At 40.9% G+C, this 27,597-nt stretch overlaps 1 protein-coding gene across 1 annotated transcript in view; it reads right to left on the bottom strand.

Annotated features, from left to right (window-relative positions):
- The window catches only part of UTP20 (UTP20 small subunit processome component), a 134,727-nt gene that overhangs the window by 18,238 nt on the left and 88,892 nt on the right, over positions 1 to 27,597 (bottom strand). The window contains exons 40-54 of the mRNA XM_077472259.1: positions 26,549 to 26,631; positions 24,481 to 24,737; positions 23,352 to 23,491; positions 22,074 to 22,230; positions 21,869 to 21,967; positions 20,328 to 20,495; positions 18,981 to 19,147; positions 17,701 to 17,848; positions 17,098 to 17,214; positions 14,936 to 15,106; positions 14,711 to 14,839; positions 13,598 to 13,708; positions 13,166 to 13,245; positions 3,511 to 3,580; positions 2,584 to 2,766 (exon numbers count right to left, since the gene is read on the bottom strand). Coding sequence (XP_077328385.1) covers positions 2,584 to 2,766; positions 3,511 to 3,580; positions 13,166 to 13,245; positions 13,598 to 13,708; positions 14,711 to 14,839; positions 14,936 to 15,106; positions 17,098 to 17,214; positions 17,701 to 17,848; positions 18,981 to 19,147; positions 20,328 to 20,495; positions 21,869 to 21,967; positions 22,074 to 22,230; positions 23,352 to 23,491; positions 24,481 to 24,737; positions 26,549 to 26,631 — 2,080 coding nt within the window. The remainder of the gene's footprint in view (positions 1 to 2,583; positions 2,767 to 3,510; positions 3,581 to 13,165; positions 13,246 to 13,597; positions 13,709 to 14,710; positions 14,840 to 14,935; positions 15,107 to 17,097; positions 17,215 to 17,700; positions 17,849 to 18,980; positions 19,148 to 20,327; positions 20,496 to 21,868; positions 21,968 to 22,073; positions 22,231 to 23,351; positions 23,492 to 24,480; positions 24,738 to 26,548; positions 26,632 to 27,597) is intronic.

Raw genomic sequence — 27,597 nt, forward strand, 5'->3', positions numbered from 1 at the left:
ACTACTTTAAGAAAATAATGATTACAACAGAGTCTTATCACACAGTATTTGCTTTGTGACAGACTCCTATTAAAGCTGTTCTGTAAAGGGAATATTCCAGTTCAATTCCCAGAGACTGGTAAGTACATACTAAGTGGGTGAACCGTGCCCTACGCTGCTTTTAGCAGGAAAGGTAGGAGACTGTACATTATGAAATTTCTGTATTTGTAGGGATGCAATTGCTTTGAAAATTTTAAACAGATAACCATGGTTTAAAAGCAGTGGTTCAGTAAAAGATTGATGGTATCCTCTAACATGGTGCCCCGTCTGGTCTCTGGAAGTGATATATTTCCGATGCTGAAAATGGCATCTAACCGGAGCCAGATACGATTCAGCTGCAGTTTATGGCCACGTATGTGCGATAATAGGGGATAACATGGTGGACACAATTTTCCCATTCAGATAATGGGAACATGGCGATTCAGATCCCCTCCCTTCCAGGTTTCTGGGAAAGGAGGGGTTAAGATATTGCAGCCAACATATATTGCACTTTATTAACAACTATAATCTCTATAAAATCTCCCATGACCATTCTGGATCAAGATCTCACAAATCTATCTGACATACTGGTGGATGGATGTCCAGCACAGATGGAACCATGTTTGAATCACAGTATTTCATGCTTTTATGTAAGCAGCATTGGAACATCTAATTATTGCCTAATACTATTCTTTAAATCTACTGTATGTGGTATAGTGGTGAGCATAGCTGCCTTCCAAGCAGTTGACCCGGGTTAATTTCCTGGTCAATGCACTAAAATCTATATTCAGCCCTCTCTTTTTCCCCTCTGTGTTGGGGATGTATATGTATTATATTATAATATACTATACTATTATATATTTAAATGACATTTTGAATAGAGAGGTGGATGTCATTTTTCTACTCGGCTAACAGGGACATGGTGATTCAGATCCCCTCCCTCCAAGGTGTCTGGGAAAGGGGGGGGGGGATTGTAGCCAACATATTGCAGCTAATTAACTTATCTATAACCCTATCTATCTGACATACTGGAGGGTGGATGTCCAACATAGATGGAACCATATTACAGTATTTCATGCTTTTATGTAAGTAGAATTGGAACATCTAATCATTGTCTATATAGTACTATTTTTTTTAATCTGTATTTCTATTTAGCTCTCTCTTTTCCCCCCTGTGTTGGGGATGCATTTAGAAGTATTATACTACACCATTACACATTCCAATTATATTTTAAATAGAGAACTTTTGAGTACATTCAATGTGGTAACTACGTCTGACTTTTTAGGACATTAGATCTAAGTCCCAGCGGTCAGATGTGGGATTATATGACCCTATGGCACAAGGTTTAGGATTTCAACTAGAGGAGTTGGTCTGGGTATGTCACCCCCCCCCATAAACATAGTACCATTGTTATGCCATGGAAATAAAATGGGAGACATTATAATTTATTATTATTGTATATGCCTTAACAGCCTGTTTTCTTTTGGTATTATTATGGTTGAACTATTATGCATGAATTGGAGTTGGAGTCCCTAAACTAAGTGGGCCAACCAGTAATCCAATAACTGCAAGTTAAATCATCAGCTGTGGGGGGATACCATTTGGATTACACTTCTTGATGTTGTAACCCAATGTTGTACAATATTTTATACTATGTAACATGTGATGTAATATATATGGTTCAACACGTTTATATTGAGTAAATACATTTTATTATATCTTATTTTTTTTTTTGGTTAGAAGTTGCCTTTAAAGTCCTATAAAGAGCAATTGTGGCTTTTCAGATAAGATTGATGGGAAGATTTTTCAAATTAGTAAACGGTTTTCAAAGCTGATGTGGTTTGGTTGGACCCAATTATAATTCTAAGCCCTTGTACACACGGTCGGACATTCCGACAACAAAATCCGTCGGATTTTGTCTGAAACTGGTGTTCCATACACACGGTCGGACAAAGTTGTCGGAAAATCCGATTGTTCACAACGTGATGACGTAATTTAGTTATGACGGGACTAAGTTCAGGCTAGTAGCCAATAGCTTTGGTCTAAGAATTTGATCTGAGCATGTGTGTCACTTTGTCCGAACGGAATTCTCTACAAACGATCAAAGTTCGATCGGATCATGTTGTCGGAAAATTTTATAGCCCAGCTCTAAAACGTTGTCGGTCGGATATTCCGATGGTAACAGTCCAATGGAGCCCACGCACGGTCGGGTTATCCGACAACACGGTCCGATCGGACATTTTCCATCGGAATGTCCGACCGTGTGTACAAGGGCTTACAGCTTCATACAATATGTGACAAAAATAGAGCACTCATCGGGCATTAACTCCAGGCACAGAAAGCTGGGCCAAAGGCAAAATACACACGCAAAAGCCCAACACAACTGTGCAGAAATACAACACCGCGTGCAGAAATACACCACCGCGTGCAGCATTTTCTGCTGTTAACTGACAAAATATGCAATTGTATGGCTGGTCTTAGAGATAGCGTTATAAAGGAAATGTGTATCACTAAAAAGAGCTAGCATTAGTCAGTATCCAACATTTGGGTATATAATTTTCTCACCTTTTCATTGTTGAGCCACTGGTTAGCCAATGAGAACATCAAGTCCTTCTGCTTTGTCTCAACTTTGCCAAGAAGAGATTTTGCTGCCAGGGCAGCCATTTTCTTACACTTTGTAGAATCATCGTTGACCATCATCAAAGCCAGTGGGACAAACATAAGACCACAGAACTGGTTAAGTATTCCCTAAAAAAAAGAAACAAAGAACATGTTTTATAGTGATGGCTGTACATGGTCACAAGTAATACCTTACAACATCATGCTTTGCTCACTGCCCTCTGAAAGCAAAGAGACTTGCCACACTGAAAACTAACTGTGCATACTATGAACCTTTGCTGTAATTATTTAAACTGTACATTTTAAAGCTTCTTTAAAATGAGTTATATTCTGCGGATGGAGATATGGGGGCTTCAACATAGTCTATGGACTGTTTATCTATTGCTACTGGTCATGACCACACAAGTCGTATTCTGACACTTATCATTGTGTTCCTGTTCAAGTTCCTGTACGCTTGCCCATTTATCTTTTATATTAATCCTACTGGCCCCTTGGAAAAATGTCCCTGTTTTTAAATATTGCTGTATTTTTTCTTATTAATTATTGTTTGGGTTTTGCACAATCCACTTAGTTTTTTGTTCTATATATTTTTTTCAGTTTTTCTTTATATTTTGTACTGGCCCCAGATTCTTGGGGTGCATGTCTCGTGTTTTGCTATTTGTATGTTAAAACGTTTTCAGTAATATTAGACTGAACATAAACTGAGTTATAGCTCCATCTAATAAATAGTAAATTTATTTGATTTAACAAACTGTGAGAACAGATGAAGGCCAAACGCAGTGAAAGCATTTTGCTCCAGTAGGGAAAAGGTTTCTTCAATGGGGCTAAATAGAGGTCAACAAAAACATCACAAACCTGAAATACAGATCTTACCTTTGGAAATGTCTGGAAAAGAAATGCTGTCATTTCCAAGGCAGAATCCCGTCCTGTTTCATATTCATAACTGTGTGAGAAAAACAATTTAATAAAAAAAATTTTTTTGTAAAAAAAAAAAAAAAAGTGGTAGTTTAATATTGCTGTGATATTGCAAAACTAATACTGGACAATGTAATTCTTTATTGTTAAAAAATGCTTTTTAATTTATTTTATTATTTTGAACAAATACTACAGATTCTGATACAACCGAGGTGATGTCTGGAAGTTTGATTCATTGGAAAGCAAGAAAATAACTTTCTTATATTTTCTGTTAAAATAAAAATGTCAGGGGTATGAAAACCCCTGAGATGACCCCATTTTCAAAAGATGATGCCCCAAGGTAATCTTTTTTGCTGCCACTTAAAAAAAATTGGAAAACAGACTAGTATGGAGGGGGTTAAACATGGAGCTTGAGAGTGGTGCATCAGATACATTAATGCACTGGTCATACAGAGGAAGGAGGAGGTGAAGGGGTTAATGTTCTGGTCTCACACACACAGGTAAAGGGGTTGATCTTCAGATGTGCATGATAAGGGAGTCACAAAAGCAGAGTAAGTGTGTCCAGGCAGAGACTAGTACGCACAATCTCAATTAATGAACCCACAGTACCCAGCACGTGGTGAAAAGTTGTTGTAGCAACGTCACACAATTGTGGTGGTTAAAAATTTTCCGCAGCCTCAACTAAAATATTAGCATCCCCCTTGCCTCCAATAAATGGAAGTGTTCCAGGCAGTTTAGACTTTACCGCATAAAAATAATCAGGGGAAGCAGAAGAGCGTTTATGGATGTTAGAACCCACAGATTGTAGAAGTGGAGATAACCTTTGGAATAGATCAGACATAGTGCCAGAGAATTCTGTTTTAGTCAGACAGGCTGTTTGTTGCACGTCTTTGAGGGAGCCCAAATCTGGGAGTTCGAGGGATGTCAGTGTAAGACCTGAGAGGTCCTTGGAGTTTCTTCTGGACCTGCAGCAGAATCCCTGTTGTAGTCCCAAGTGTTCCTGCTCCCAAGCGCCTGTAATCCATTATTGCTAGACGAGGATCTTCCACTGCATGGTACTCACAGAACAGATGTGAACTGAACTGAAGAGGTTTCCGTGTGTTTGGTTTAAAGGAATCAAAATAAATGTAGAGTGTGCCTCTGAAGTATCAGTCAACAGGAGACATAGCAAATGATCAGCCTGCATCTTTATTTAAAAAAATGGCAGCCAGAAGTGTGCAGTTAGGAGTCTTATAACCACTACTTCATTAGAAAGGGAGCAGCTTCCGGTAATGAGGTGAAAAGACCACCAAATCGAAATAGTTAAATGTTACAATAAAGCTAGGGGAAAAATAAAATAAAAAACCCAGCATTGTTTACTCCATAACCTGCGCCTTTCAAAGGCTTAGCGATGCAGAATGTCTTGTAGGATAAAGGATACAATGTCCGTTATACTACAGATCCACGTAACAATCCAGCATATATAGCCAGGAGATTTGAACTTACACTATATACAAATGTAACAGTTTTTTTTTTCTTTTTAAATAGAAAAAATAATTAATGTTTCTCCCAAAGCAGTTAGGTAGCCAATATTAATCTTATACTTCTTATACTGCAGTAATGCCAGTAGTGAAGCAAACATTTAACTTTGTATCCAGCCTCTTAGGCCGCGTACACACGAGCGGACTGTTCGCCCAACTTTGTCCGCTGAACAGTGTTTGGGCGGACAGTCCGCTCGTGTGTGGGCTTTCAGCGGACAGTTTCAGCGGACAGTTGGACGGACAAGGTTTTTCGGAATTTCCGAAAAACTGTCCGCTGAAACCTTGTTTCAGCGAACAGCCCGCTCGTGTGTAGGCTTGTTCGTCAAACAAAGTTGCGCGCATGCTCAGAAAGGATTTTCACGCCGAAAGCTATAATGCAGTGTATAGGACGTCGTATTTTGCGTCCCGTCGTACGTGCCGTTCACGTCATCGCGCACGGTTTCAGCAAACTGTTCGTTCGTCGTGTGTGGCCATGTCCGTCCATGCTAATTTTGAGCGGACTGTTTGCTGAAACTGTTGGACGGACAAAGTTGGGCGAACAGTCCGCGCGTGTGTACGCGGCCTTACAGGCAGGATTTTAGCTCCAGTAATTTGCTAAACCCCCTAGTAAGAACTGGAGAAACTAACTAGCCAATAACTAGTAAATTTTCAAACATTAGTACAAAAATTCTCAGTACCAATCAACAAAATAATCTGATGACAAATGTAATTTAAAAATACTTTAAAATGCCATTTGTTTTTAACATTTGATTGTGGAACGAATGGACTTTCTTGAACAAAATACCACTTTCATTATCAAAACTAATAGACCCCATTCCCTCAAACGATTTTCATGACTTGTAAAATCGGATTTTTATATACAGCTTACCTGTAAAATCCTTTTCTTGAGAGTACATCACGGGACACAGGAGGTTCATTACATAGTGGGTTATATAGGCACCTCTGGTGATTGGACACTGGTTAACCCCAATTAAGGAGAATTCCTCCCCTATATAACCCCTCCCATATGGAAGGCACCTCAGTTTTGTAGCAAAGCAATAGGAAACCACGTCAAACCCAAGAGGGGCGGGAGCCCTGTGTCCCGTGATGTACGCTCAAGAAAAGGATTTTACAGGTAAGCTGTATATAAAAATCCTATTTTCTTGATCATACATCACGGGACACAGGAGCTCATTACATAGTGGGATGTCCCAAAGCAATGCTCAGATTGAGGGGAGGGAGACACATCATAATTATAGACCGTCATGGGCCGGAGGACCTAAACTGCAGCCTGCAGTACACTGCACCCAAAGGCGATATCCTCTTGCCCTCTGACATCCACCTAATAGAATCTGGTGAATGTGTGGACTGGTGACCAAGTTGCAGCCTTACAGATCTGAGCCAGGGAGGCCTGGTGATGCACTGCCCAAGAAGCACTTACAGCCCTAGTAGAGTGCGCTTTCACTTGAAAAGGAGGGATTATCCCTTTAACACTATAGGCCTGAGAAATAATCTGTCTAATCCACCTTGAGAGTGTGGATTTTGATGCCGCCTGGCCCTTCCTAGGGCCTTCTGGCAAAATAAATAAGCAATCAGTTTTCCTTATCTGAGCAGTTGCTTGAAGATAGATACTGATTGCCCTAACCACATCCAAAGTGTGCAAAGATTCTTCTTCTGCGGACTGTGGGTCCGGAAAAAAGTATGGTAGGATTACATCTTGATTCAAATGGAATCCCGAAACCACCTTAGGTAGAAAGGACCTGTTGGGGCGCATGACCACCCGGTCCTTATGAACAATTAGATACGGCTCTTTGCTGGAGAGAGTTCTGACACTCTAGCCGTGGATATGGCTACCAAGAAGATCAATTTTTTGGTCAAAAGAACCAATGAAGCCAGATGCAAAGGTTCAAAAGGTTGCCCCTGCAAAGCCGAGAGAACCAAATTCAGATCCCATGGGCATACCGGAGGTTTGACTGGCGGCCTTATCCGCATAGCCCCCTGGATGAAAGCCTGCACCAGGGAATGCGATGCAAGTGGCTTCTGATAAAACACTGACAAGGCCGAAATCTGCACCTTGATAGTGCTTACGGCCAAATTCATCTCTAGGCCTGACTGGAGGAAGGCCAAGATCCTGCTAATGACATACTTTCTAGGATGCCATTTCCTGAGTTCACACCAGGAAACATATGCCCTCCAGATTTTGTAGTAAATAAGCTGGAGGCCGGCTTTCTGGCATTAACCAGAATAGAAAGGACTGGCCCCGAAAGCCCACGGTCTCTCAGAATGTGGGTCTCAGCAGCCAAACCGTCAAATTCAGACTGTGTAAAGCAGGATGGTAAATCGGACCCTGTGAGAGCAGATCTGGCCGGAGAGGGAGGATCCATGGCCTGCCTACTGCCAACTTCATGATCTCTGCATACCACGGTCGCCTGGGCCAAGCCGGGGCTACCAAAAGAACTGATTCCCTCTTGACTCTTCCCAGGAATCGCGACAGAAGCGGGCACGGGGGGAAGGCATAAATCAGATTGTACTGATCCCAGGGAACTGTCAGAGCATCTGACCCCTGAGCAAGTGTAGCTCTTGTTCTTGACACAAATTTGTCCAGTTTTCTGTTGAACCTGGACGCAAACAGATCTACGTCTGGAGTACCCCACCTGCGACATATGTCCAAAAACACGTCGGGGTGCAGAGCCCATTCCCCTGGGCACAACCGCTGGCAGCTCAAAAAATCCGCCTGCCAATTTTCCACTCCTGGAATGAAGACTGCAGAAAGGCATGGAACATGCTTTTCTGCCCAGACAAGTATGCAATTCACCTCTTTTTGTGCAACCAGACTCCTGGTACCGCCCTGGTGATTGATATAGGCCACAGCTGTGGCGCTGTCGGACTGAACCCGAACAGGGAGACCCCGTAGTCTGGAAGACCACTTTATGAGAGCCATGTAAACTGCCCGGATCTCCAAGACATTTATGGGCAATAGCTTCTCAATCGCAGACCATCTCCCCTGCGAGCACGTCTCCTCTAACACTGCTTCCCAGTCTGTCAGGCTGGCATCTGTTGTAATAACCTTCCATGGAAGAGGAAGAAAAGTTTTGCCTTTCAGAAAAATTCTCGGTTTGGAACCACCAGACGAGACTCTTGCGTGTCCCTGGGGATAGACGCATAGGAAGATCCAAGGATTGGGGCTTCCTGTTCCAAGCCGCAAGGATGCATCTTTGCAGAGGCCTTGAGTGGAACTGGGCAAATGGAACGGCCTCGACGGAGGCGACCATTTTCCCTAACAGTCTCATGCACAAGCGAATGGGGGAAGATCTCCTGCCCAGAATTAGACACACCAGATCCCCGATGGCCAAGGCTTTTGGCCTTGGAAGAAACACCTTGCCCTGAGTGGTGTCGATAAACATACCCAGGTATTCCAACCTGGTAGCAGGCTGTAAGGACGACTTTTCTAGGTTTATAATCCAACCTAGGCGCTCCAGGTGTTCTAGTGTTCTGGAAACACTGAGGTTCAGGAACGCTACCGTTTCCTCCATGAGAAGCAAGTCGTCTAGATAAGCCATGACGGCTATACCCTGAGCTCTTAGGTTTGCCAAGAGAGGGTCCGGAATCTTTGTGAAGACTCGAGGGGCCCTAGCGAGCCCGAACGGCAAGGCCACAAATTGAAAATAGTGCCGCTCTACCGCGAACCTTAGATACTTTTGGTGTGCAGGAAAAATTGGCACATGGAGATATGCATCCTTGATGTCTATTGATGCCGTAAATTCTCCCCCTTGCAGGGAGGAGACCACAGTGCGAATTGACTGCATTCGGAAGGACCGGATGCGTAAAAACCGGTTCAGATCCTTCAGATCTAGGATAGGTCTGACACTTCCATTTGGCTTTGGAACGGTGAAGAGATTTGAGTAAAACCCTGAACCCTGTTCCTTTGGGTCCACTTCTACTATCACCCCCTGGGATAGTAAGTGATCTAAGGCCAGAAATAGCGGTTTTTGCTTTACTGGGTCCCTGGGGATCCTTGACCTTAGAAAGCGAGAAGGTGGAATCTCCTGAAACTCTAGTTGTAGCCCAGAGATACCGAAGAGATCACCCACTTGTCCCAGGTCTCTTCCCGCCAGGCTTCCGCAAACTGCCGAAGCCTTCCCCTCACTCGGCCGAGCGGGGGCGCTCCTTCACAAGGAAGCTTTTGGGCTCTGCTTGGTAGGCTTTCGCCCCCAAGTCTTTTTCTGCCCCTGGGCCCGGCCCTGAAGCTTTCCTGTAGAGGAGGGTTGAGAAGGCCGTTGCCACTGCTTAGAGCTTGATGCTCCGGGAGAGAGAGAAGGCCTAAATGATGGACGTTTGCTTCTTTTGACTGGAAGGAGAGTAGATTTACCCCCTGAAATTTTTTGGACGAATTTGTCTAATTCTTCTCCAAACAAACGGGAACCCAATCAAATGCTTCTTGCATGATAGCTCAGCTGCCCAATTCTTTAGCCATAGGGCCCTTCGCATGTGTACCAACAGGAGAGACAAACAAGATGCTTGTTGGACAGAATCCAAAATCGCATCATTTATAAAACACAGAATTTGAGGTATTTCTGCATAATTCTCCACTTCCTTACTGGGAAGGAGGCCAAGCATCTGCTTAACCTCTTCCTTGAGGAACTGACACAACCCCACTGCTGCGACTGTAGGTTGCACCACAGCGCCAGTCATGGAAAAGGAGGCTTTTAATAATGTTTCCAACCTCTTATCAGTTGGATCTTTAAATACCTAAGCATTATCCAACAGAAAGGTCAGGTTTTTATTCACGCAAGAAACAGCTGCATCGACAGATGGGACCCCCCATTTCTTGGTGAAACTTTCCTCCAGAGGATAATGCATAGAAAACCTTTTAGGAGGAGCAAACAGTTTATCAGGATGTCCTCAATCCTCATACATCAATGTATCCATTAAGGGATGAATTGGAAAGGAAAAAGCAGTCTGTGGGACTTTCCTGACTGCCAGGGAAGAAGCAGAGGACGTAGCGACTTCAGAAGCAGGCATTCTGAATGTGGTACGCACCAATTCAGTATAATACTGCACCTGTTTTCTGAGCGCCTGGGAGGAGGGGACTCTCTCCTCTTCCTCCGATTCCTCCGACTGCTCAAGATCCCTGTCCCAAGATAGGGATCTCTCCTCATTGTCGGAAGAATCATCTGAAAGAGGAATCTCAGCAGAGGGAGGGGATCTACCCCTTTTCCTGCTATCTTTCAGGGAAGCAGAAATAAAATTCATGATTCTCCCTTCAAAACCCTCCAATGTAGCCCTAAGGGAGTCCTCAGTGACATATACCGGGGCTGAGACATTAGGAGAGGCAGCAAAACCTGACAGGGGCACTGACTCTTGCAGGGGGGGATGGTAACTTATAGGCATTTTTAGAACCCCTGGACCTAGGCGGTGATTTACCAGTGCCCTTGTTACCTCACCCTGAAACCCTCTTACGAGGAGACATAGTCCTAAGCTACAAAGCAGAGGTACTAGTAAAAAGTGCAATCACTGTTGTGTTAAAAGTCTCACAATAAAATATATATGCTTAATACTGCACAACCTGATGCCGAGTAGGTGTCTTAGGTTTGCCTGGATCCAATCCCCTGGGATGCTTACTGCCCACAGCTCCTGTGTCTCTCACTTACAGCCCCCTGACGCTCTGGGCTTTTAAAACTGGCGCCTGCGCAGTACAGCGCCGTGCACACCAACGTGCACGGCTCACAACCACACTCTCCCCCCCTCCATTAGCCCAGGAGCGCGCTCGGCTCGTGCGCATGCACTAGGACCGCCGGAATCCAGGGGGGGGGAGGAATCTCCATCAGAGCTGCGTGGGTCCCCTAGACTACGTGGGACCCCTGTATTACCTTATTGTGGCAGGGACTGCAGTGGAGACGTGAGACCTCTGGAGAACCAGGCTTCACTGAGAGTGTGTACTGAAAAGGCATGTAAGTATGCATCAGGCTGCTCTTACTCCCTCTAGTGGTGGAAACCAGGTAAGACATACTACTACTCAAATGAAGAAATCCATAATATAATTATATATAGGATTAACTTTCCTTACCTGTCCTCGCCGCAGGAATTGCTGAAAACAGACAGATTCCAGCCTTCACCCATCACGGCGGGCGGAATTGTGCCAACCTTCAGGTTTTTTTGGGGTTCTTTCTCAGAAGAACCTCCTACCTGGACCTTGTAAAAGACTCTGCCAGAAACTTTCGTGCCACTATGTAAACAGTACACCAAGTCTGGTTTTCCCAGAGCCCAGTCTTCCAATAAGAGTGGACTTACAGGCCAAACCTCGTTTCTTCGGATGACGAGGCCCGAGTACCATACCATCTTGGGAGTCAAATATCGGCCCGAGATATGGATCCGGTTTGTTGTAGCCCTTAGGCCCCCGCAGGGACCTGCACAGAGCTTTCTTCATAGCACATGTTTTACGTGACCAACCACCATAGACACTGGTGAAAAAACTGAGGTGCCTCCCATATGGGAGGGGTTATATAGGGGAGGAATTCTCCTTAATTGGGGTTAACCAGTGTCCAATCACCAGAGGTGCCTATATAACCCACTATGTAATGAGCTCCTGTGTCCCGTGATGTATGATCAAGAAAGAAAGCTTCATGTCCATGAAAGAACCATATCAGTAGCTGAAGTGCACACACACCATTAACACCTTTTTTAGGCATTATATGTTTGCATAGTAAAAATAAAGAACAGGAAATGTATTCTAATTGCTTCCTCATGCTACACATAATATACCTTAATAGTAAAAAATGCAGTGAATTGATCCTGTGAATAACCATGAAGAAATGTACCACTCTGCTTAGCAACTAAATATGTGAAAAATAGTGCTAAGTGGTCTAATAAAAGAGGGCATATGGCTGATCTATAAAAATGCTGTTTGTTCACTCACTTTAAAGTGTTTAAATGTGTTTGGATGTGTGAAAACAGTCAAGATGCAAATCTATAAAATGTTAAAATATAAAAGCCATTAAAGATGAACTAGAGAAACACCGCACAAACTACATCCAAGCAAGCATCCAAGAGAGTGATCTCTTTACAGTGAACTGGAGCAAGATAGAGGGACAGATGATCAATGTTCTGGTTGAGGTGGAAAGCCAAAGAGTATGCTTAGGCCAGAGTACCACATCAGCCAAAATTTCAAAATGTTGATTGGAAGGCCAGATTCCTCCAATGTCCCCCGCACTTCCCAACAGATTTGCTTTTAGGCATCAAAAAATGAACAATGCCTTTGGCGGTATAATTCAGAAAAGTGGAAGATTTATCCACTACTAAAGCTAAAACACAGCATAAGATTCGATCCTTTCAATAAATAAAACAATGATAAATGCCTATGCTCAATCAGTGGGATTTGCAAAAGTTAACAGTTGCCCAGTTATGCAGATTCTCTATGGGCACTCTTCAGTAGGCACTCAGATTAATCTCAGTATTGGAAATTGGTCTATTAAGCATTCAGCCTGACAATTACTGTATTTATCGGCGTATAAAATCGTGAGTGTGTGTTATACACCGATCCCCCGCTGTTGTGAGCCTGTGGGTGGCTTTCAGCCGCCTTTGGCCGTTCTCGCCGGCAGAAAGCCGCCAAAAGCTACCGAGCGCCGCCGAGATACACAGGACATCCGGCTCTGTATCTCGGCAGCGCCATTTTTAAAAGGCAAAGCTGCAAATGAAACTGACAAGGCTGAAAATGATGGACAAGGCTGCAAATGACACTGACAAGGGTGCAACGATGGACAAGGCTGCATGACAAAGCTGCATATGACACTGACAAGGGTGCAATGATGGACAAGGCTGCAGATGGACACTGATAAGGCTGCATTAATGGGCATTTAAATGTAAGGTTTTTTTTTTCCCTTAAACTTCCCTCCTAAAAGTTTTTCCCTTAAAATTCCCTCCTAAACTTGGGGTGCATGTTATACGCCGATAAATATGGTACTTGCCAGAATAATGCCAAAACTGGGTGCAACTGCAAAGTGCTGAGACATGCACACTGCTATGATAGGAGTATTCATGTCTATGCACAAATCAAGGGTTGCGAGAAATCTGATCAAAATAAGAATAGTTGGCTGGAATAAAACAATTCAACTTACTTTAGTTGTGCAATTATAAACTCTAAGCTTTGCTTCAGTTTGTCACCCAGAGGATAGTCTAGCAAATACTTCAGGAATATCTGGAAAGACATTCAAAGGACAACCAAGTTGGTAGTGTAAGCAAGTAAAAAAAAACAGTGTAACAAAGAATTATACCTCATGTAAATGACATGGGAGAATGAAGGATTGGGAACACAATGCTTAAATACCATAGGCTCCCTTAGCTGGAGCAGGTTAATTTGAGAATGCACACAATAATACATGTTGATGTGAAACTGTATAATTAGGATCATTCATTTGTGTTGGCTACTTTCATTTGAAAGTGTTTTAGTTTTGAGAGATTTTTTGTAAATGCATTTCTTTGTTTTTTTTCTAACATGCAACAAGAACATACATTAATTTGATGTATACAGTTCTAGCCAGTCTCCTCACCTGTCGGCACTGAACTCTCACTTGCTCACTCTGAGAAGTCACTGCTAACTTTGCTACCTTCTGCATGACATCGTCAATCTCAGGAACAATCAGCTTTCTAGATACAATAGCCTTTAAAATAACAAAACAAAATGATTACATTTAATATTGTGGATATAAACAGCATAGTAACACTGGAACAAATGTATTAAAGGAAACCAAAAGCACTCAACTGTAGAAATATTACAGGCATCAAGATTGTGCTTAATGTAAACTGCTGAGTTATCCTAGCATTCATCATTAATATCTGACTAACTTGCAGGAAAGATCACTATAAATCAGTTTTTGTCACCCTCTGAGGGGCCTTATACCTGCAAAAAAACACAGGCCAACATTAACCTCTCTTTGAGCCCAGTTGAACCTCACCAATTCACATTGAAGCAGGATTAGAAGCACCGCAGCACAGAACTACGTGATGAGTGGCACAATTTCTATACATAAACAGTATGGAAAGTCTGAGGAATCTGGTTTCAAGGATTATTTAAAAAAAAAAAAAAAAATGCAAATCATCTGGACTCCCTATCATTAGCATTGTTTTTTCCTGTTCAGAATTACCAGATCACAATTTCATAGTTGCATAGCTAGTAAGGTTGAACAAAGACACCAGTCCATCCAGTTCAACCTGAGTGTCTACAATTGTCCCTATCCCTGTACATTGCACACTCACATCAGTCCCTACCCTCAAGGAGCCCACAATCCAAGGCCCCCATTCATATACTAGGGCCAATTTTGGACAGAAGCCAATTAACCTACCTGCATGTCTTTGGAGTGTGGGAGGAAACCCACGCAGGCACAGGGAGAACATGCAAACTCCAGGCAGGTATTGTCGTCGTACTTTTTACTGGTACGCGAGAGTGCTAACCACTACACCACTACGCCGCCCATTTTACTTGGATTTACGCTTTATAAAAGGACACTTTGCTTTAATATTAGAAATCATCACACAGTTACACAATGGCTGCTGAATTATTATAGGACCCATCATAACTTAAAGCAGGCTGGTTTACGTTATGTTAAACACAGATTGAGAGTGGACCCCTTGTGCTGGCCAATAATGCTGGTAGGAGAACTAACCTTTAACAAACCAAACGCAGTGGCTTGTCGTGAAGAATCATACAGATCCTCTTCAGCATAACCCAGCAACACTTGCAGCTGTTTCTCTGTAATGGTTCCCCTCATGTTTCGAACCAGTATAGTAACACACTGTAAAAATACAAAGAAGAAAAGTAGTTATACAATTATATAATCATGTGATACTTGTATGGAGTGTGCTCTAAAAAAAAAAAATAATGTCCTTACCTTGAAACAGCTAACCACCAGATGAAAATTCTGACCTCTGGCAGCACCTGCTTTTGCATAATCCTTTAACAACAGGAAAAGCTGTTTAATCAGCTCCTCTGTGTTCTTCTCTATAGAGGGTAATGGAAACTTAAGAATCCAGATGAGGGACTGCAGAGCTCCAGTGATGACCTATATAGGAAGATAAATATTCAACATGTTGCCATTTGCACAAAACAGATATTTTGCTTAGTTAGGAATGAGGACATCTTGGGCTTCCAAGAGGGACCAGAGCTATGCTATGTGATGGTGCTGACAAAGCAGCATTACTCTGATCTGTCCCGGAAGAGCTGCACAAGGAAGAGGAAGAAGAGCAGGGATTTCAAACCACTGGACAGCTGTGTGGGCAAAGACATTTTTCTCACAGATTTGGCCAACTAGGGCCTTTTAGCTTCCAGTTTCATAACTGAAGTCTGCTTCTGTTTGTTCAATACATGAATCCTTCACATCTTTCATTTTGCATGCAAATGCAGTGAGGGTTAACATGTACCACAATTTTTAGAGACAACAAGACACACTTTATCCACACTATCCTGCAAACAAAGCAAATTATTTGGTTCTCCAAAGCAAGAGATCATCACGCTCATACCAGCCTATGTGTCCTTCAGCATTGAGAGGAATTACAAAAATAGCATTGTGCTCTCTAACGCTAAAAGGTCTCAGGACATGAGGATAATTAATGAACCAGGGTTCATGAAAGCCTGGATAGGTTGCTAACCTCTGCATTGCAAACTAGAAGAGTTGCTTTCACATAAAGATTTTGTGAATCAGGGACCAAAATAAAAGGGAAACTGGCATTTATAAAATAAGGTAACAAACGTTTCTCTATTCGATAAATTAATCAACATTATTATAACGATTGATATGCCTTTTTATGTATGTAGTAATACTGCAGCTTGATAATGTATCAATAAATATTAGGCTACCAGACAGTATCACAAGAAAATGGAAGCAAAAAATGATCATTCATGGTATTCATATCAACCAAAGTATAGAAGCTAAACTTTAAAGCAGATTTTTTTTCCTTTTGACCTCTTATACTCTATTATGGCTTTTTAAAAATGTTCAAAGTAACTGCTATATGTGAAGCCTTAACTCTCTTATATGAACATTGTTTTAAGGCTACATTAATTACTTTAGTAATGTATTTTTCATAGATCATAAAATAAAATAGGTAGTGCAGTTTTAAAAGTAGATGCATAAAACACTACAATGTCAATATGGGGCCTGTACTAAGGAAACTTCTGCTGTTTCCCGAGTTTATGAACCAATGCAGGAAATGCACATTAAAGTGGTTGAATAGGCTGAAGGTTTCTTTACCTTCATGCATTCTATGCATGAAGGCTAAAAACCTTCAGTGTGCAGCTCTCTCCAATACTTACCTAAGCCCGATATTGATTTATCGATGTGCACGAGAGCAGCAGCTCTCCCGGGTCTTCATTGGCTGAGACACAGCAGTGATAGTCAATCACAGCCAGTGAGAAGGGAGCGGGTGAGAAAGGATGCTCTGTGTGTCTCAGACACAGATGCGGCTCGGAAATGAGCATGCTCAAGTGCCCCCAGAGTAAGCAGCTTGCTATGGGAACACTGAGCAGGAGGGGAGGAGCCAAGAGTATCAGAAGGGGACCCGTGAAGAGGGGGATAGGGACCACTCTGTGCAAAACCACTGCACAGAGCAGGTAACTATAACCTGTGTGTTATTTAATTAAAAAAGTATTGAACCTTTACAAACACTATAATCTTCTTTCATACACTGTTTTTCTGTACCCATCCCTTGTACAAAGATTTTTATATTTTATCAATGAGTTTGATACCAGAGTTAAAGTGGACCACCAGGCACGCAGATAAAATGCACAATACGCATGAATAAATATAGGAAGCTGTGAAGCTGAAACAGGGAACAGTAAAGTGACCCTGTAAGTGCAATGTGAACGAGTACAAAATTACAAGATGGGTTTAACGCAATTACAAAACCTTGGGAAGGTAATGCAGCTCATACAGAGTATATAGTATGTGACTCACCTACACCTTTAGTTGATCCTGCAGTTTCAGTTTAAAGCACACATTGATTCCACTTATTAAAACACACGTGATATTCTAGATATATCAACTCATATCCTCACCTTTACATCCATAGACTGTAGGCAGCCAATCAGTATCTGCACAAAGGGATCCAGCATTTCCAAGGCATGTTCCTCAGAAGAGTTTACTTTGGATTTTTTCAAACTCACGTGAAGCAGCTGTACCATGGAAACACACAAATAAATTGGCACAAGATCTAAATAACACTGAAAATATCTACTTCCAGCCAAAATATTTACCACATTAGAAGGATAAGTAAGCAACTTGGACCTGCTCATATTATGCAGGCCCACAAAATAAGTCGAACCTGCTTGTCATCTTATTGCTTTGAAGCGTACGCTAAAGGGCTTCCTCATAGGGATCTATTAATTCTGAATCATTTCAACAAGAATCTGGTTTTGCATGTTATAATGAAGAAACAAATGTTATAAATAAATAGATGTATGCCTTTTAATAAAATAGTAAATCACAGTTTTTGTTACTGGCTCACTTGTCATTAAGGCTGCTATGTAAGTTGCTTAACCAGGCACAAAACTGGATGAACACTAACAAATTAAATATTTTTTCCATGTATGTTTCAAAGATCTCAGTTAAAGAGAAACAAAAAGATCAGCAGCATGTTTGTACTGTCTGTTGTCACTAACCTTGAGTCCAGTATCTACAAGAATATGCATGTTGGTCTTCGTGCTAACAGCTGCTTTGCGCCCTCCACGAGGAAGAGGCGGCTGAATTATCAAACAGCTCTGAGGCTTGAGGCGTGGATCTGGAGGGAGCATCTCTGAGTTTTTATCCCTGAAAGGAAAAGCTAAGAATGTCAGTATAATATTAGAACCTCCTTCCCATCTCCTCATCTCCCCAAAAAGATACAGGTGAGAGGCAGCATATAAATTGTGGTCAATGTATGCCAGGAGCTTGGGAATAGAAGAGTTATTGGTACGCATGAGCAGGATATTCAATGCCCAGGTTCAACTGACCCAAGCAATATACATCACATTATATTTAGTATATCAGTGTTACCATCCACATATTATTTGTAGAGGTAAGGGAAACAAAGAGTCTAATTAAGTCAACCACAAAAGTTTGCCTTTAATTAGAATCATACATTATGTTACTTTAAATTAATTTACAAAATTTAATTAAAAAAAAAAAAGTGAAAGAAAAGGGTATGATAAAGTACAGAGTCCACGCTTACTACAACTTACAATGTTAAACGTGTTTATAAGTCAATGAGGTATCTGCTTAAGCAGCCCAACGGGTGGCTAGATATTATTTCAGCAAACTCTAGTTACCCGACTGTCATGCTGACACAATTGCTTCAACAGTTTAGGTCAATTGACCCAGAACAAATATGAAGATCAGGACTTGAGACTTTACCCTAACTTTACAAATAAGCAAGCCTGTTTGAGAACAATGATTTGAAGTACTGAGGCAAGTGGGTCACCATAGCCGCCAAGCAACTAAAAATTTCAAAAAGAGCCCAACAATGGCAGCCCTATGTATTTATCTCAGGAAAGGTTTTTAACGATACAGTACTTGTCTACAAGTCTCACTATTCTTATTTTTATAAACTGTTGGTGAAGTTGAAGTCACTTTTATGCACTAAACTCAACCCTGTTACACGTTTACCATGTCAACATTAAGACGATTCCAGCTTGCACTATATTGTTTTTAAATAACATAAAAGAGCCAAGCTACCATTTTATAATATAAAAAGTAAAAAAGTTACTAAAACCACTGATAATAATATACTAGTCTATAAGAGATTATATTATGCTAATCAATGTGTGTCTCATGCTAAACTGAGGAATAAAGACACAAAAACTCCTCTGCAAACCTGAACATCCAACAACATGCATGAAAGATGTTAACGCTGGAGTTACCTCCATTAGCAAGCAAAGTACAAAACTCCTTTAATATAACATACTTGTCTTTCTCTGTTAGGAGTGGAAGGTTCTCACTAATCAGACCAAAACTCAGTAAAAGAATGGATTCTGCAGACATATCTTCATTGGCTACTAAACCAAACACAATTCTACGGAAAGCTTCATGTACTTTGCGCGCAATCTTCAAACTTGCTGTCTTCTCTAAAACCTGCAAAACATTAGGAACCATATAGTTCAGCCAATGAAATGTCTATAAACACATCTTATAGCAGTATTTAAGGAAGGTAAACACAACAAGGCTAAAAAGTCATACATCGGCTTACATCAATCTTAAAGCTGGCCTTTGGGCTGAAAAGGTGAACACACATTGCGTGGTTTTACCTCTCAAAGGATTTGTATTTCTGTTCATCCAGTTCTGAGATTTATAATGAGATTGATAAAGGTCTGCCACACAGCACAGTCCTTTTTTCAGCTCCAGTTAAGTAGTAATTAAGGGTTTTGCTCCTCCTCACCCCCAGTCTGTGACTGGACAGTAAGGCCTCAAGCACCCCGTTTGCCCAGCATTTCTGAACCCCTTTTCTCCCGGCAGGAGAAAATCAGCGTTAAAAACACGTTTAGGCATGTCATGGGTTTATACGTTTATTTAATGCACCTAGTGCTTAGGCACATTTAAACGTGCTTTACACAACTTTATATGTGTTCAGCGTTTTTTTTCTTCTGAAACACTACTACTCTACACGCAAGTGATGTTTTTCTTTCTGCCTCTACATGCCTATGGACACATAGGCTAAAGGTAAAGGGGCATTTTAACACCCTTAAATGTGGCGTTTTTGAAGTGTGCATGAGGACTAAATGAGAATCAGCAGACTAATAATCTCATCTCCCTGATCTCTCTTCTTGTTATTACATAAGTATTGCAGCACAATTCATTTGTTCCTTGTGCCGTTTGTTCCTCTCCCTGTACAGGGAATTCCAGAGGCTGATACCAGGTCAAATCCAAGTACTTGGGGTGCCTAGATGGGGCCTGTAGCTTACACATGTATTTGCAAATGTGTGCAGACTAAACCTCTCTTTTTAACGCATATTGTTAGACAAGATAATTCGCTTGGTTGCAGGCTGGTTGTCAAGTTGACCTTGGAAATCTCTATGGTGCTGTTTGACATGCATCGGCCTTCCAGTGCTCCTTGCTATAAAGGCCAGTGGCCATTTGTTTGTACGGTTAAAATACTGGTGAGGCAACGCTTTAAATCATCATTTTCTGAATGTCACAGAAATACTACAATATTGTTTACAACATGTCTACAGTACAACAGGAAATGAATACGGCATAGCTACAATTCTGTTGAAAGATTAAAACATGCATGCTTTTCCAGTTACACACATCTTACCTCTTTTAAGGGCAGGATCAATTTTACAACCTGGTCTTTTCCAATAAACTGAGCAAGCAGTTCATATGAATCAAAGCTTTTGCTGCTTCGAGCTTCCATTACTTTAGAGACTATCCCTTTCACTTCTTTTTCCTCTGCAATGTTTCCAAACAGCTCATTGTTGAAAATCTTCAGGGAACACAAAACATGCATGGTAAACATCTGACATGTCTAAGTTGATACCATTGATAAAATATGCAACTATTGAATATTACATTTTATTTCTATACAGATGTTCTAAATATATTTTTACAAAAAAGCATCCTTTATATCTTTTCAGTGTTGTCCTCGCAGACATGAATTTGGTAAAAAGTCTGACTTTTTGGATACTGGTCCTTACTGACTTCCTTGTAATGTATCATCTGTGGCTTGTAATATTGTTTTTTTCAGTCTCTGGGTTGTCTGTGGAATGTACTCTTCATAACGGGACTCACTGACATCTAAAGACATGTGCTGTTCCTTTGTTGAAGATAATATATTTTCATCACACTTTCACCATGCACTGACATCATTAGTAGGCGAGGTTGAAAAAAAAAGACACAAGTCCAACCTATATGTGTGATTTTATGTGAGTATTACATTGTATATCCTTGTATGTTGTGGTCATCATTATAGGTGTAGCCAATTGTGTTTAACCACAATGTAATTAATAAAGTGTGTTTTACCCATCAGTTAGGTTTATTAGTACAACCTACTGGTATTTAAAAGGGACCTATCTTGATTTGTTAACCTCAGCCAGGATGACTGAAAGAAATCATACTTGATAAAAAAAAAGACCATCAGATGTTCACTCGTCGACTGCTACCAGGGCAGGGCTCCTTATAGGATAAATTCACCTCTCTGAAGATGCCACATGCTACTCCCATATTTAGGGTGTAACATGTTCAGCATCTGACATCCTCCCCAAAATCCATCCCCATCCCCCAATTGAAAGTGCGTGGCCGTATGAGGCTCCGCCCACACAGACGCATCATTAATTCACAGATCCCTGTGAATCAACAGCCTTTGCGGTTGACGGCTTGTAGTTCTCATTAAACTACCAGGGCGCTGATGAGAGGTAGTTCACTGAGCTTCCTGTCATTCAGTAACTGCTTGCCTGTATCAGAGATACGGGCAGACTGATGCACAGTCTTGCAGGACCATTACATTACAATGTGCAATGCTTTACAGGCTCCTAAGGAAAAAAATATATAAATGCGCATTTTTTAACCTGCAAAAATAAAATATGCATTTATTATTTTTTTTGTAAAGGTGAACTTATCCTTTAACACTTATTTGCGATTGCCTTACCCAGGTATATTCAATAAATGTGTTTTTTTTTATTTTTTATATAAGGTACTCTGACATCTTGTTTATTCAAATTATAAAGGCCACAACGTTCCTGGAAAACTTGCCAAAAAAAAAAAAACACACCTCACCACTTTCAGTGGGTGGTTTAAAATCCGACACAGAGGAGTTTAGCTTCTCTGCTACAGCCTCATTCTTAGATTAGTTTTATTTACCTGGATCAAAGTTTCTATACAGCCATCAAGGTCACCACTTTTAAGATTGGCGGTAAGTCCTTTTAAAAACAGGTTCACAGAAAACGTCAGCACATGAACCTAGCATTGGATAAAAAAAAAAAAAGACAAAAGATATAGATATGGAAATAGCAGTAATAACTTAACATTTTGATATTAGAATGAATTAATATTAAATTAACATTACCTGGTATCCTTTAACTAAAACAGTTTGCATCTCCTTTAAAACATAGTGCAGATAACGAGGCCCAAGGGTTTCCAGAATCTTAATTAGAGTGTTTCTTGCAAGATCACGGATTTCTTGAAATCGGTTTCTCAGGAGGACACATACCTTTAACAGGATACTGGCAAAGTAATAGGGAAAGGAAAAAGTATAAATTATTAGAGTCTATGTTAATATAGGCTGAATTCACAACGCTAACAACAAAATCTTTTTTTCTTTTTCTCCGCCCCCTTTGAAAAAAAAAAAAAGTGTATTTAAACCCTGACAACAAACTTCTATTGCATTTTTTCCCTTTTGATTTGTTAAATTTACCATAAAGTGTGTTTTATCTGTTCAAATATGCTTGTCCTGTGCACACGTCCTGTGTCATCTCTAATTAGCTCTTTTTTTTTACAACAGAACAATTCGCGTTTCTACCATGTTTCTCCAAAAATAGGACCTACCCTGAAAATAAGACCAACTGTTATTTTTCAGGAGGGCTGCAATGTAAGGCTTACCCAGAAAATAAGCCCTAGTTTAAAATGCTTGTAAAATCATATAATCCACTCTATTACATTAGTAGCTGTAATAGAATTGTGGCAAATACCTTCTGGAACAGTGCTGCTTGGCGCTCAGCTGACCTCCCGCTGCTCTCCTCCCCTTCTACCAGCGGGGGATCAGGACGCCCGCCCCACCCTGGAGTGCTCGGAGCGGGGAAGAGAGCTCTGGTGCTATAACACAGGCATTTGGCACAATTCTATTACAGAAACACACATGTTGTACAATATATACTACTGTAATAGAGTGGATTATAGGAATTTACAAGCATTTTACCTTGGTTCACAATGCAGATTCCTGACAGGCAGGGAGGGAGCGGGTGAGAGAACACAGCACATTACATGGTAAGACCTACCCCGAAAAAAAATCCCTATGGTGTCTATTGTCAAAATTAATATAAGACCAGGTCTTATTTTTAGGAAAACACATTATGTTCTGGAGATGGGAGAGTGAAAGGGTTTAAGCAGTTTAGTAAAAGAACACTGGGTAGGACCAATGTCACTCTACAAAAATGCTGTCGGTTCTGCTAAGAACAGAACTTAGGAGTTGAGTGCATTTCTGTGCCCTGACATACAGTACACTATAAATACAACTGAGATTCTAAAGTCTCTGCACTATGAAATATTCAGCTAACCTGAAACAACAACAAGACTGATTGGTCCAAGCAACTCAGCATGCCCTGCAAATAAAGATTTTTTTTGATACCTGGGCAGATTGACTTCCATCACCTCTTGTGGAAGTGTCTGCATTAGCTTCACCATGGCAAATGCTATAGGGACACGGACCACTTCCTCTTCACTCACAGCTTTGGTTTTCACCAGCTTGTGCTCTTCCTCGCTCTTTACCTGCGCACACAATGAATAAAATATACATGACAAAGTGCGTTTCTGAAATTTTAATGGGAGCTTTTAACAGTGTCTTACCACAAGGAAGATATTAAAACACAAAATGACTAGTTAACAATTTTCTATTCGAAAGTGACAAGTTTTAAATGAGTAAAAAAAAAAATCACTATTCTTTAATAGTAAGAAGAATGTTGTAAGCTGTGACGACTGTTAAGATTCATGGGCACTATGGCATTTTTTTTCTCTTTAACTGAACAGTTCATAGTTCATTAATATAAAAGCTGCAATATACCAATAAAATACCTGTGTTATATTTCTGTGAGAAGACTGGCAGGCACAATGTAACAATTTCAAATATACTAAAGAATTATTAGCATTAAAAAAAGAGAAATAAAGCCAAACATTTTTATATTTCTTATTTTAGTCACAGGATTACATTTACTAAAGTCAGTTAATGGTGGGCTATTACCCACTAGCAGCTGAAAGGAAAGAGATGAGCCAAAAGCTGTCTGATTGACAGCTGGCTTTAACGCTTAATGTGTGGCTGAGAGCCAGAATCAGCAGAACCCATTGTTTCCCCCGTCACTCCAGTCAGCACTGGAACAGCACAGAGCAGAGGGGGAAAGCCATCTCTGGATGCAGAGACAGAGAGCTGCCCGATCAGTAGTCACATGATGATCAGCTATCGCTCTTACAGCCCGTATATAACAGCTGAAGTGGAGCAGATTTAAGTACGTATGTATATTTTTTATGAGCCCAAATGTCCTCTTTAATTCACAAAACCACATTTTACAAAAGGTTTCTTATTTTTTATCATAGCAATTTTTTTCACATCAAAATCATCAAGTCACAAAAATAAATGTCTTACAGTTTTTTTTGTTTCTTTTTTAAATTTCCTCACAGTTAATGAGCATTTAACTTTTTTATACTAATCTATTCTTCTAAGTCTTTAAGCCTTTGGGTTTGAATTTAAAACAGAGAATACCAACCTTGGCATCTAGGCACCTCTGCAGCTTAGGCAGGATGTTGCTGTTCACTGTCTCCTGAATGTGACTTATTAAAGATGTCAACTCTTCCTTATTTTTTGGGAGGGAATTTGATGGCATTTTTTGTTTTAAACTATCATCAGCCTTTCCGGATGGGTCTTGATGGGTGGAATTCTCATTGTCTTCAGTGTCCATCTGCTCATCCTCTGGATCTAAATCCATCACTTCATCCTCCATATTTTCCTCAGCATTCTTTGTACCTTTAGAACAATACAAGACAGTTGTGTAAAAGCCTAGCACACACTAGTATTTTTTTACGCTCAACCCATCAGGGCTGAAAACAAAAAACAAAACTGACAGCTCCGTAGGAGCCGCTGTACTAACCATGCAATGTTAGTAAAGCAATCTCCCCTGCTGTGCTCTTGTGTTCTGACAGGGGGACGGCCCCCCACCAGAAGACTCCCGTCAGCACTCAGTCATTGGCCAACCTTTTTTAGTCATGCACCATCATCACAAGCCGGCGAATGGCTGTATGTTAATGAACAATAAAAACAAATGGCCCCTCCCTTTTGACTCCTATCTGTACATTGCCATCGATACAAAGCAATATATGCTGCCTACAGTGTCCTGTGTATAATCCACACAAACCGCAAAAAATAAATATTTTTCTTAAAATAATTTTTAGGTCTGCTGTGTGAATGGGAACATATACAACATATAGTGGGGCTTTCTCAAATTCGACTGCCTTAAAACTACACTTTAAAGGCAGTCCATTAATTCTGCATGAATAGCAGGTTCAGAAATGTTCTACCACCCAGTCACAAATCACAGCAGAGGGGGTGGATCATAAAAAGTAGGTAAATCCTATAACTGCATTTGTTTTGCTGTTTAGATGGAGTTGGCCTTGGAAAATACAAGCGAAGGAATACATTTCTACATGCATACGTATTTACAATTCAAAACGTTTTATTAAGTGTTGGATAGTGCCGAGCAAGTTTAAAATATCTGTCAGAATTGAATGGACACTTATGGACACTTGTAGAATAACTTACCCTCATTTCCTATCAGGATACAAAACATATCTGAAGAGACATACTGTATTTACGAAAGGCAAATCCACTTTGCACTGCGAGTGCACTTGGAAGCGCAGTCGCTCTAAATCTAAGGGGTAGATCTGAAATGAGGGAAAGCTCTGCTGATTATATCATCCAATCATGTGCAAGCTAAAATGTTTTTCATTTTCCTTGCATGTCCCCCTCGGATCTACAGCAACTGCACTTCCAAGTGCACTTGCAGTGCAAAGTGGATTTTCCTTTAGTAAATAACCCCCATTGTGTATCTATGTAGTGTACTGCTACATTTACTAAAGGATTTAACTTCTCCAGAGAGTCAGTTCCCTAGCCCATCTCCCTCCCTCCCTGGACATCATAGCCCTTTACTCTTGAGTGTCTCCAAATACACTCTGTTGTGGCCCAGCATCTCTGCCCCTCCCCTCAACTCCCAATATAATTCTGCTGAGGCTATTGATATCAACTCCAAGACGTTGGTGCCTAGCAGCAGTCTTATGGCTTTTAGATGGCTACACAAGAGGGATGTTTACAGGTAAAAAGCATGCAAAGTAGCTTAAAGCAGAACTCCAGACAAAAAATTCCAGTCTCTTCTGCAATATTCACTTTCAATCTAGTGATATCCCCTCCCCCGGTACTTTTTTCTTCTACTACACGTCCTCAGTCTGATGGCCAGTACCACTCAACCCACTTCTGAGCTGAGGTCATCCTGGATCTACCCAAACCTGTTACTGGACAGTGTAAGAAGTAGCAGTGATGTGCCCAACTCTGCTACTCTGATTCATCTTCCTATCAGCATGCTTATCAGCACATGAACAAGTTGGTTGCGGTTTCTTCTTATACTATGGCTCTGCTGTACAGGGACTGAAAAATGCTGACACTGGGTCAAATTCAGGTACTTACACTGCTTTCTTTAAAAGTTTTATCAGCATGCAGTTCTTTATTATAGGCAGCCCCAAAATCCAACGGCTTAAAAAAGGAGGATACAAGACTTGTCTACTCACTTTCACTATTCTTGGCTTCTTGAAGCTGCTTCTCCAAGGTGGCATAATCAAAGTGGAATGCATCAAGTACAGTCACCAGCATTCTATTTAAGCAGGAGAAAGAAATAGTTCATATATAAAAAGTGTGCGGTTTTATACTATAGCTAAATTGGCGAAAATCTATTCTTCTGCAGAAGGGATATTTAACCTAGGTGTTGGCCACCATGCAGTTATCTGTGCATTGATTAGAGTATCCAGCTAATGAAGTAGCTGCCAAGTAAAATTTCCCAGCTACTAGAAATAAACATTGTAGCCCCAACCTTACAATAGTACTAGACTTTGTTTATAATAATGAACCTGGTATCTTGTATTTGAACCATTCATTATACACATCTTTTTTTCCTAACACTCACCAAAATTTGCTTTACTTCAAGACAGTCATAAGGATCTATGTTCGACTATCCCAAAGATTTGTGCTTGTACACTGCCAAGAGCAACATGCTCTTTCAGACAACTGAATGCAGGTTCTCAGATACAGTAGCTGACCTGCTTTAGGAAAAGTATCAGTGAAGTAACAAAGCTGGGTCCACCCTGCCTACACCACCTAAGGTTTACCAGGACAGGAAGCTGCAACAGAAGAGTATTTACAGCAACACCTGTTGATGTAAAAGTAGCGCAGTAGCCCCATTTTTGGTTACAAGTGTACTATGTTAGTTTAACACAGAAGAACCACCAAAATAAGAATGTATTTTTTTTTCAACCAGAAGTCCCCATAAATTTGTAATGGTGTACTTAGACTGACTCTACTTCAGATTTTTATTGCTGTATCTCCGTTAGCGAGATTTCACCCTCTAAATTTTTTTCCGTTTACCGTTATCATGGAGAAAAAGTTAGAATTAAAAAAAAAAAAAAAAAATTCTGTGTTGACAGCAGAACAGGAATATAGGGGAAATCTTACAAAGGGGACACTAGTTCTGTTGACAATCAGAGATTCACAAAGTTTGGAGGGATTTCCTCTCACTTCCTGTTTTGACTGTGTAACAGGGAGTGAAGGAAACGTTCCCAATGGA

This window comes from Lithobates pipiens, unplaced genomic scaffold, assembly GCF_037356315.1.
Source record: "Lithobates pipiens isolate NorthernLeopardFrog02 unplaced genomic scaffold, aLitPip1_a1.2 Scaffold_8, whole genome shotgun sequence".
NCBI lineage: Eukaryota > Metazoa > Chordata > Amphibia > Anura > Ranidae > Lithobates > Lithobates pipiens.